The sequence below is a fragment of the Colletes gigas genome, unplaced genomic scaffold (genome assembly GCF_013123115.1).
Source record: "Colletes gigas isolate AHSC1104 unplaced genomic scaffold, ASM1312311v1 Colletes_gigas_Sc00015, whole genome shotgun sequence".
In the NCBI taxonomy this organism is placed as follows: domain Eukaryota; kingdom Metazoa; phylum Arthropoda; class Insecta; order Hymenoptera; family Colletidae; genus Colletes; species Colletes gigas.
This window is the reverse complement of record NW_025106644.1, coordinates 5,509,109-5,520,869: the sequence shown is the minus strand read 5'-3', so window position 1 is coordinate 5,520,869 and position 11,761 is coordinate 5,509,109. Positions and strand designations below refer to the sequence as shown.

The following is an 11,761-nucleotide window of genomic DNA, read 5'->3' as shown; positions in this document are numbered from 1 at the left end:
AACGATTAAACAAAATATTCGAACGTTAAACAGGAAATATCTTTTAAATAATTAATTTATAAGCGAGAAAGATTAGAAATCGTTTTACAAAATTGCACTACATAATCGACCGTGATAAATCATAAAAGAATTTAACAAATGAAACTTTGTTAATGTTTTCAATATTATTATTAATATTTACTAAAGAAAAACTGAATTACGTGTTAACTTAACTATTATTTAAACTCTCTTTTTACTAAAATTTGAACTTAAATTTTTTCGTTTCCGGTAACCGTCCTTTTCAGCGCGGGATTTCGTCTAGTACATGCACTCCAGGAATCTGCTTTCATAAATGTAATTATAACTTGTTTTATATCACTATAATTAACTTTATTACTTTATACGTTCATTACTATGATTTATTACGTAATAAATGTACAAGAAACAATTAATTTCTATCAAATTACACGTTGCGTTCTATTTCCCAACGAACAGCAAAGGGTGTAACGTACTTTTCAATTTTATTTCGCTACGTTCGCGTTCGTTAATTACATATATTTTATAAGGTTTCCGTTAAACAGATCTTTACTCAAATTTATTTCACTTTTTATCATTACAAAGATATCTCGATAGTTACAAATGTGAAAATTTGATAATAATTTTCGCGTGGTTATTAAATTTTTTCGAACCAATTATTCACGGTACAACATATATTTTCTATCGTTCGAGTAAATAATTTAATTCATTTTTGGTTTGTTTAAATTAATCGGAAACTTGTAGGATTGGAAAAGATTCGTAGGTATAAAATTACGCACGCGCCAATGTAATTATGGGCGTCCTGTCACTCGGCTTGTAGACGTTGCGTGGAACGTATCGTTGCTGACGTTTCTATTTTCTTATTTCATTAGGTTTATACTTGTAACAATTGAGCGGTTCTGTCTCTCAAATGTCCGACGATCTTCGTATTTATTGATAATCAGACGTTTCTGCGTGGTATTGTAACCTTTATTCGGGCTAACTCATTGTCAATTTCAGGGTTTATTTTATTATTTCATACCACGCGTTTCCATGGTTAAATTGCTATCATGATTCCGTTCTGTTGTTGCAGATACTTTATTCATATTAGTTTGAAGCTATCGGTATGAGTGCTACCTTGAGTTCGAGGGCAGAACAATATTTCTATAGCATAAATCCGCTGGCACAGAGAATAGGAGAAGATATTACCGCCACCAAGGAAGCCTACGAGGGTCTCTGGAACACTTTGAGTACAGCAGAGCGAAATCAAGCAATCAACGAAACAATAATTCAGCCGGAAGTAGCGTTGAAATATACTTTAAAGAAGGTCGAAGTTACTAAAGAGCTTCCGGAATGGTACCCTAAGTTACGCGTTCAGACTGGTATGAAATACGTCATCGACGAGACTGGTTCTGTGAGTATATTTGTAGTTTTACATTACCAAAGGCTGTTTAGTTAATAAAGTACTTTGAACCTGCCCTATTGTAATAATACAGGTTCATATGTATTTAGGTTCATATGTATTTAGGTTCAAAGTATTAGTTTAAATAGTTTTAGTGTAAAAAATACTTATTTACCATATTATAGACATTACGTTGGAGGGACGAGCATTCGGCTCCGTTTTCATTTATGACTCAGTCGCAAATGAATCTCAGTATAATAGATTCAAACGAAGATGCAAAATCAAAATTAATAAGAGCACAGTTCGGGGAATCACCACATTTCTCAAGCCCTACAAAATTACAGAGAAACAATACAAATTCCCTTACAGATACTTATGCCTCGTCTCATCAAGTCGGTCGTTTTCAATCCGATTGTTTCCCGAGTAGTATTTTTGAGGGTGAACAGTGTGGTAATTTGTTGAAAGGCAATGCAGACAACGACCATTCTGAAAGTATATTTACCAAGTTAATGAATAAAACGTCTCTGTTAAAGTTGCAAAACAATTTAGCGGACGATATGGAGAACTTAGTCAGGGAAAGAGATTCGGATACAGATAAGAGCCAATCGAATACATTAGTTGTAATGTCGCGCACGAAATCGAGCGATATCAACGAGTCGACCGCATTGCTAGAAACGCCTAGTTCTTATAGTAGTTTCCAATCTTCTCAATTAAACCAGGAGGAGGAAGAAGAGAGGACTATACCAAAGACTGGTTTCGAATTTCTCGATAACTGGTAGATGTATTAGAATAAACGCTTAATATAATTACGTTTAATTACACATGGTACTATAATTGTTACTATAAGATTGCGTTAAATAATGTTTGTACAATTTTAGTTCCTGAAATATTAACGCCATGACAGTACTGATTGCTGTCGCTACAGATAATATATTTGCTTTTAAGATATAGTTTCGAGTACCTATATAATATTAGGTATGATCTCAGATTATAATGACATTAGAAATAATCCTGTTATGGAAAGTGTGCTGATTACAAAGTAAGCTTTTATTCTATGAGAAGCTGAGTATATTATTAGGAAAATCTATTAGTCAAGGGTGGAATAAATGCATATCGAAAGTAGCAAGGTTCGTGTACAGTGTATGGAGATTTTTTGTTGCTGTAACGCAGAGGTGTTTGTATACAATTGTTTCGACGTGTGTACAATTGCATGTGTGAAGATAATTGGAACTATATTTAGAGAAAAAGATACTGATTTTATATAAACATTTAATATTTTGATAATCGTTTTATATTTGTATTTTTATTTAAACAGAATGTTTACAAGTTATCATTACGATTTTTCTTCCTAAGGTAACTATTAATTAATCTTCCTTTAGAACTTAGAAAATTCTTAGATATACAAAAAGTATTTAACTAAAGACTGAAGAGGCTATTTCGTTTGATTCGTTATCAACAGATTTCTCAAACAATAGTAATAAATTTTATACGGGGAACCACTAAAAATCTAGTTTGCATAGGATAATAGTGATAATTTTCTGGTGCATCGTAATACATAGGTATTTTTTCAACTCTAGAAACTACTAATGAACAAAGTAACGAAACATTCTTACGTAGGAATGTGTATGTTGTTTGAGTGGGGATGGAACGTGTGTCGGTGTGTTTATTAACAAAAATCTGTCAAGTCACATTTATTAAAAAAATATATATATGTATATATATGATACAGTATTGAAGCATTTATTAACATATTCAAATACATGAACTCATGTACTGTATTTGCGTTCTTCAATGTGTACATTCCTATTGTTCATTCCAAGGTTCGCTCCTTCCTCGATGGTATTCCTGAAGTCCAGCCTCTAAGTAGTCCAAAATCCAGAGAGCCAAACTAGAAGCAAAAATAAGAATTTAGACCAAGTTACAAATTTAATAAACTGTTATGCAATGCACCTTCTGTTCTAGGTGACTGAATGATAGTTATGTTTTCGTCACCACCGCCCATCTTTCCGATTTTCGCATTGTTGTAATAACCGAAGATATTTTTATTCGTCTGCGCGATACAATAAAACTCCTCCAGGTCGGTTGTTCTTGTTAATTTGGCTTCTGATTCTTTCTCGTAGGGTGACACCAGTATCAGACGCCTTTTCGACGATGTTCGGACTGAAACTGGAACGATTCTTTCATCATGTTAAAAATATCAAGGGACAAAGGTGAAGTTGAAGAAACGAAGACAATTTATATGGATTTAGATAGTATTAGTCATTTACCATTTTCATCGTTTTTATCACCTGATGCACCCTTAGACGTGTTTTTCGATTCGTATGTTATTTTTTCGGATAGCGCGGTCAAACTCGTCGATCGACTGTTTTTGTTGTGTAAGGATCGACAAGTGACGTCCGTTTCGCTTTTATTCTCGATCTGCGTGAAACTATCTTGATCTTGCGGGCAAGGATCTAAGAACGTTCACATTTTTAAATAATTTAACTATGCATGAGAAGATAAAAACAAACCTACACATCCTCCATACGATTCTAATAATCGTTCTGTAAAGCATCGTGAAGTGTTCGTCTCTGTTAATTTTAAGTCGTATACAGGGTGTTCAGCCTGAGAAAAATTTTTAACGAGGGATTCTTAACGAAGCCTCAATCGACAAATTGGTATTCTTGATTTTCGTCTTATTTTGGCCTCTAGAATCCCCCATTGAAATTTTTCGCAGGCTGAACACACCCTGTATAAAAGAAAATGGCGAACCTCGTTCCTCTTTCTCGTTTAAATTCACGGGGCTGCAGCGCCCGAAACCGGAACACTTTTGTCCGTCGAAACAGTTCGTGTTCCTCGACTCGTCACCGACTTCTTCGCGATTTTCTGATACGTGGAGCAACGAGCCATCGTCGGGCACGTTCCCACATCTGTATTGCTCCATTGCTTGGCGCTCGAGCTCCTACGGTCAAATTGTTCCCCCTTTTTTTCATTAAACGTGATTTAAAAAATAGAGCTTCTTTACACGTTTGTTAGATGGACACGAGATTGTCGATCTCAAATAGTTCAAACCAGAGCTGTCCAAGTACTATTACAAGCTTAGCTAAAATTGTATTTTCAAGGTACTTGGAGGCCTCTGGTTAAAAAGAGTTGAGGCAAACGATATCGTACTTGGTACTTGAGCGCCAGAGACTCCTCCGAGGTTCTGTATTGCTCCATGGCCTGTTGTTCTAACTCATCGTACCTGTTATCAATCGCATATCGGTCTCTATGATAGTCTTTTATATTCATTAATTAATTAATTATAATAACTATATTGTTAATCGTACCTTTTCTCGAACACGTTCTCCATCATGGCCTGGTTCGCCACAGTGTTCGCCAGAACGTCCCTGTAGAGTCTCTTTCTGCTCCTAATATCGTTCTTGTCCCTCCCATTGGTCGACTTGGCGCTCGAGCTCTGAACGGGGATCCCCGTTTCCGGTTTCGCGCGTTCCACGTTCTTAGAACTGTTCTTTTCTTTCCTGGACAAGGACGGTTTCCTCTCCTTTGCCTCGAAATTCCGTAGCTCGGTGACCAAGGCGTTCGTGGCGGTGAACTTCTTCGCTTTCGCCGGGCAACTTTTGTCCAGCCATTGGAGCACCTCGGTCTCCGACTTCCGGTTCTTCGTGTCCAGAACGTGGCTGGATTTCTGCGCGCCTTTCGATTGGCCCCGATGCGCCTTCATAGCGTTCCTCGTTAACAGTATCAAATTCTTAAAATCCGCGCCTTGGTTCTTCCTTTTCTGGCCCGTCTCGTGATAGAGTTCTATCGGGTGCTGGTAGACCGGTATAGGGATCGGGTTCGATTGTAGAAATCTCTCCTGCACCTGCAGTACGAGGAACAGGTTCGTCATATATCAAAGTAGAAAATATTCACCCAGGAAAATTGGCGCAAGATTGTAATAATTTTGGTAAGAAAAATCGACCATTTTGCACCTGTAAGGGATGATGTGTGATGGTAGTTGCGCGTAATGGTTGCACCGACGCGCACATTGGCGTCGATGCGGTGGATATTTGTATCTGCGTGGGCGGTGGGATCCTCTGGTACCATTGTTGAGGAGGTCTGATAAACGTTGCGGCGTCTGTAGCCGGTAGCAAAGGCACTCCAGTGCTCTGAAATGCAGACACAACAACCACCTCCTCCATCTTGAGTAACTTTAATGCCAGTGGCGCGCCGTTCAAACTACGATAACTCGGTAATAAAAGATCCTACATCGACTTTTAAGGGTGCATTGCAAAGGGGGGAATTTGACCCTTCAAATTAGTCGCGAAAAAAAACCTTGAAAAAATGTATACCGCTCTGTAGAGTCGTTAGAAGTCGAAGGAATGTTAGTTGAAAGATGGCGGATTGAATCCAACATGGCCGAGTCGTGTTTAATTGCAAACCTGGTACAAAGTCCCAGTCTCGTGGGCTCTGTTGTAAGGGAACAGCTCGTTCTGGTAACTCCTTTCGTTCAACGACGGGAAATACCGCATACGATTGTTGTTCTGTTCCTTGTTGCCACCGAACCGCGTCGCCGGAACTTTTGGAAAGAATTCTGGTACTTCCGGGCTGAGTACCGGCGGCAGGTGTTTCCTGGCCATTCCGTAGCTCTCGATTCGTCCAGCCTGGTACTCCGTTCTTAGTATCAAGGGTCGATACTGTAGCGTGTAATAGAATTGCTGTTGACGCTCCTTGTTCTGGTAATTCTGTTCTCGCGGATTAATGGCGGCTTGTTGTGGCTGATGGCACTGTGCACGCAGTCTCTGTTGAGCGAACTGCTGATGGACGGTACCCAGCCTCCACAAGCTGCGAACTGCCTCGCTGGTCACTCGAATGTGCAGCTGCATCTCCATGGAATTCTCGATGGCGTAACGTCGATGCACGTAACACGCGTCTATCTTTTGGTTTGCATCCGACTCTTGAAAGGAAAATAACAGCAACCGTACCAAAAGAAATGGACTTGTTTTTCCACTTTTTATTTGTTTTTAATTTTTCTAAGAGTTACCGATTATGTTTGACTCCTTGATTAACCGAGATTCGTTTCTTGATTCCTGACAGGTACCAGGTCTCTCCGTGGGACTCATCTTCCTGGTCCTGCGTTGCGCAGAGTCCTCCCAACGCAGCTCGAAGCCACGTCCAGTCTTCGATGTATCATCAGGTTCCGGTACCCTCATCGCTGAGCTTGGCAAAATCAATTTTCCCGTGTGTATGTACGTTAACGCAAAGTAACACGAGAGTACAGAAATAGCGATTGCGTTGCCCCGAAATCATTAGTGTTTCAACCCTTTGCGCCGCCATATTGGAAACTTTGTAAATCCTTGTATAATTAGTAGACTGCGGATGTTTATGCATTAATAAGAAATACTTAAAGTAAGATACGAATTATTATATTTAGGGGTTGAGACAGCCCTCTGCGAAGCTTCCGTTTCATTAATTCTATTAATAAAAATGTGAATTTGCATAAAGATCCGCAGTCCAATGATTAGTTTGTGGGGTGCAAAGGGTGGCACACGATTGTTATATGGAAGCTCCGAGATGCTAACAATTCACGTTTCGATCTGCTCGCGGTTAACCAGGCGAAACGTTCCTCCACTTCCGGTAGCATCCAGGGCTCGGTGACTTCCGTCCAGCAGAAATTCGCCAGAGGAACGGACGTTGCATCGTCGTTCGCTTTGTAGATGGTCTCGCGGTCCTCGTTGTACTCGTAATCGCCATAAGTAGCCAATCGCGAGTCCGGAATTACGTCGTTAACACGCCTGGGTCGATAGCTTCCGGTTCCTTTGTATCTCGCAGTCAGCTTACAATTCTATCGCGAAATGAATCGTACTGAGTTTGTTGTCTTTAGACAAATACACTGTCGATATTGAAAATATCCAGTTATACTGTTAAATATATCTGTTACAGAATTTTTTGATACTTCCGAAATGCGATTCGTTTTGTTTGGCGTTTATAGTTAAAATAGGAAATCGTTGTAATCGCGTGTGTTTTACCTGAACCCACAATGATCGATTTAACTTTCGAAAGGTATCCCCCGCGTCGAAGGTCCAAGCTTTGTCGGCGATCAGGCTAATGTTCGCATAGGCGCTGTTCAAAAGCTCTTCGTCGTACGACGGGAATGAAGATATCATTATCTGAACATGTTAACCGGTCAGAAATGTGTATCAGTAATCGAATTATTCAACGAGCTCGTTGTTCCCTGGTTTATCTATCGAAAATATAGATTATCGTCGCGTCTATAGATTCGCGAAATGGTCATGTATTTGACAGCCTGTCGTTTCGTCGAGACAAAATGTGGAATCGATAGCGGAATCGAAGCGCGGAGCACAGTTCAGGGCACAGTGTCACCTTTGAATTTTTACCATACGACGATAATAAATGAACGAACGAGTGTGTCGAAGGGTCGTGAGGGTTCCAGCAATAAAAATGCGTTGATTATTATTTTTTTTTTACAAATGTCTTGTTTATTACAAATACGATCGATGATAAAGTAGCGCACGCACATTCATTCACGCATTTTGTACAGACCAGGCGTACGATATTTACAAAACAAACAATTACGCGGTAATTTACAAAATTTTTACGATCGATGGTGAACGGATAATCTACGATAGCACTTCGAGCATGGAAAAAAATCAGTCTGGTGGTTGCGCTCCGTTCGACGTTCTCGACGATAAAATAGAAAAGTTAAAATAGAAATTTCGTGGGAAATTTCGCTGGTATTTTGCGAGAACGTCGAACGAGCGGTTTCGTAGTCGTCGCGACTACTCGCGAGGAACGCAAAAAAGCGCTAGCACGATGCTAATTTCATCTCCCTTCGACGTTTGATCGTTATTGCGCGACTGTATCGAGATTATCTGGCACAGAGCGTTAAAATACTTTATATACAGTTTGTATTTAATAGTTATTTATAAGTTGCTCGCGATACAGTCGCGCAATGGTTCCCCCGTCAGCGGCGAGTTACGCGTGAACTCGCGGCTGATCGCGAACTACTAAAGTGTTAAGTGTGTGTTTTTTTTTAAATTCGTTAAAGATTCGACGGCAAGCACGCCCTCTATAAATGTATCCCTATCGCGCGATCGCGAGAGTCTCGTTCCCGTAAATTATTTACAAAATGCACAATCATTCGATCCACGGTTAAAAGATAAATCGTCTCGATGATCCTCCTATCATTATGGCAAGAAACAGGAAAACGTAACGATTTGCTTACGAGTCTAACAACGTTTATGGTTTCGCGTTCACTGTTCCACTAGCTGTTCGATCGACGCTAATTGTCTCTCGCGCGATTGCAACGATTCTTTTTGGTCAGCGTTTACGTTTACGTTTAACACACTTCCTTATGCTTCTTCGATAATTGTCCGACGGTTTTAAGCTCGAACGGAGTTAATTGGCCGCTCCAGAGGTTGCTCCACTCGCGCACGAGCTCTCTGTCTCTTAAAACATTTTTAACATATCCATCGAGCCACCGATGGCTAATGATTAGACTGCGGATGTTTATGCATTTATGGGAAATTTTAATTCTCAAAAAACTACAGAATTATTATACTCAGGGGCTGTGAAAACCCTCTGCAAAGCTCTCACTTCATTAATTCTATTGTGGCGTCAGTTTTCGTACCTGCCACCAGGGGTCTACGCTCTTGTCTTTCTCGCAAGCGTTCGACTGACCCCTCCATTACTATATATACATTCCAATGTCCCGTTGTCCGAGGCAGGGCCTGCTAGTAAGTCTTATTGAAGCCTTACTAGGCTTCAGCCTTAGAAAAAATTTGCATAAAGATCCGCAGTTTAATAATGATACACATAAATAGAAGATTGAATCTCCTCTGGGCCTGAAAAATTCACATGTAATTCGAGAAGCGCACACCCGTGTGAGCGGTCAATCCTCCGAGCTCCGTATCCGACCATAAGCGAAATATTCTCTAAAGCACCGGGTTCAAACGTACTCCTCGGAGGGTTTGGGTATGCTGGCCGGCAGTCTGAGCGTACTTGGAACACGATTGGCACTGTCGGGTAATTCGGCGATGTCGATGAACACGCCTACGAGGCTGTCGAAGTTGAGGCCCCAGTTGAGCAGGTAGTCCCAGCTGAGGGCTGTGGTGGTCGTCGACGGCGATCCGTTGTTGGATGGTCTGTACAGCCCGCCCATGTGGGTGGACAGGTCGTCGTCGGAGGCTACCAGAGTGCTCAGCGAGCCGCGGAACGAGCTGTCGAACCCGTCGTAGTTTACGTTGGGCGGCAGCGGCGGTTTGGTCGTCTGCGAGGACTCGTTGCTCCGTTGGTTCACCTCCTCGTCGTCTTGCTTCGCGAACGGGTTGTCCGACCGTTTGTCGCCGACCAGCGACGTGTTGTCGTACTCCGAGCACGTGAAGCTGTCGTTGCCACTTTCGTCGGTGGTGGACGAGTTCCTACGCTCGAGCCTCTCGACAGGTGGCGTGTGCCGTCTGTGGAGGTGGAGGGGCCCGTGGGTGGGCGGGCCCCGTGCCTCGCTGGACGAGCTCACGGCGTCCAGGGTCGACACGAGGCTCGAGGTCCTCGGTCTCGAGTTCAGTCTCTCGATCTCCTCGGCGGTGAGGCCCATGGGGCCCGACGACACGTTGTTCACGGAGTTCTCGTTGTTCGACTGAGGGGCCTTACGACTGGCCGTCGATCCTGACAATTGGCTCATGATCGGCGAGTTCAGGCTCCTCTCGCTGTTCGAGTTCAACGCGTCCTTGCCTACGCCCCCCGACGAGGAGGTGGTCGCCAGCAGCGCGCTCTGCAACGGTTTCCCGCTGATGTCGTGCAGCGTCAGGATCCTCGGTTGCTGGGCGGACAGCTCGCTGCTGGGCGACAGTCTGGCCAACGGGGTGCTCTGTAGCAGCTTCTGAGTGGGCCCCGTCGGCTGGCTGACGTTCGGGGGCGGCAGGGCCCGTGGCGGGAACGGGCCCGCGTGTCTGTGCTGCTGGCCCGTGTGCTTGTGATGATTGGTGTAGTTGCTGATTGGAGGTGGCGTGGCTTTGTACTTCCGCATCCCGTCCCGATAGCCTTTGTAATGGTAGACGATGTCGATGTCGCTAGGCGCGATGGAGCTAGCGTTCTCCAGGTCGTAGTGCTCCGGCATGTCGGGCTCTTGATTATGTTCGTGAGAGTGCAAGGATGTTTGAGCGGGTGGGGGTAGCGGGGGATGCTCGTCTCGTATCGGTGGCGACTTGGTGACCTCCCTTTCGATTATGTCCGGTCTCTGGGGACGATGTTCCGTGGTAGAGTTGATCTCGCGTTCCTTGTACTTCTTCGAGATCAATTCTGGGCCCATATGGCCCACCCCCCGTAGGTCAGACGTGTCCGAGATATAAGTGTTCTCGTGGCGGGACATCAGGTTGTCGTTCCCTGCGCCCACCAGCGGGTTCCCGGTCATTATAGCGTTGGTGTTCTTGTTGACCACCGAGGAGGCCGATTTCTCTTTGTTTTGTCGTCTCAAACGGAAGACGATGAAGCTGACCAAGATGGCGATTAGTAGAATCACGAAGAAAACTATCACCAGGGTGATACCGATGCTCAGGGGATCGGCCGTGGCTGCCGCGCTGATCCCGATCGGTCCCCTGCATCCGGTGTTCACCTTCCCGTGGTACAGCGCCTCCTTGAAGATCGAGCCGGACCCGTTGAACGGCTGGATCTCGTTGTTGATGGTGAAGTTAGCCAAACAACCCTCGAAACTTCTGGCGCCAGCGCTGTGAGCGTAGTACAGGTCTTGGCTAACTCCGCCGATCGATAGGACGGACAAGTAGGGGTCCAGGAAGTCGTGGACACCCGCTGAGTCCAGTTCATCCCCGGTTTGGACACCGTCGATGAACAGTCTCAGCCCACGGAAGTAGGAGTGCAGGGTCAGGTTGTGCCAGTGGCCGTCCGCTAGGCCCCCTTCGATGTTGGCAGACATGTTTACAGGCGATCCAAGCAGGGACGCGTAGAACAGTTGTCCGCCACGGAGCTGCAATGGTCGATATTTTGATTAGAAAACATTCTATTCCATCTTTTTACTGGACTAACACATTCACTGTCTGTGACCTCTATATAGGTCATAGGATCACGCTGTTGGGTACACCGCTGGGGGACCAGACAGTGAACGCGTTAGTTCGTTAATTTCTTACCTCCACGGATGTATAGTGTTTGTTGGTAGCCGCGTATATGAGAATCCCGTCGGTTTTCACCGTTCTGAACATTATACCAATAGTTTTGAACGGAGAGGAGTTGCTTATGAAGCTGGCGTCCTCGCTGACTGCTCTGGTCGCTCTACTTTTGTGCCATTGAGTAGACCCTCCGTATAGGTACTCCAATAATTGCATTCTTCTGTGCTTTTCCGAAATCTGTACAAAGTTAGAGTTAGTTAGGCTT

General features: G+C 43.6%; 2 protein-coding genes across 4 annotated transcripts in view; one reads left to right on the top strand and one right to left on the bottom strand.

The window, feature by feature from the left end:
* The first annotated feature begins 266 nt into the window (after window positions 1-266).
* On the top strand, window positions 267-3,032 carry LOC122399799 (uncharacterized protein C1orf198 homolog). Of its 3 annotated transcripts, none has more exons than XM_043400763.1 (3): window positions 267-333; window positions 1,088-1,408; window positions 1,582-3,032. In XM_043400763.1, exons 2-3 carry the CDS (start codon window positions 1,121-1,123, stop codon window positions 2,173-2,175), a joined length of 882 nt encoding a protein of 293 aa, XP_043256698.1. In that variant the 5' UTR covers window positions 267-333; window positions 1,088-1,120; the 3' UTR covers window positions 2,176-3,032. The 3 variants fall into 3 exon arrangements, with proteins under 3 accessions (XP_043256698.1, XP_043256699.1, XP_043256697.1); XM_043400764.1 differs by lacking the exon at window positions 267-333 and adding an exon at window positions 820-887; XM_043400762.1 differs by lacking the exon at window positions 267-333 and adding an exon at window positions 835-972.
* Window positions 3,033-9,326: 6,294 nt separating this feature from the next.
* Window positions 9,327-11,761, bottom strand: part of LOC122399904 (cadherin-related tumor suppressor) — a 75,730-nt gene continuing 73,295 nt past the window's right edge. The window contains exons 21-22 of the mRNA XM_043400962.1: window positions 11,518-11,733; window positions 9,327-11,357 (exon numbers count right to left, since the gene is read on the bottom strand). Of these exons, the coding sequence (XP_043256897.1) occupies window positions 9,327-11,357; window positions 11,518-11,733 (2,247 nt within the window). The remainder of the gene's footprint in view (window positions 11,358-11,517; window positions 11,734-11,761) is intronic.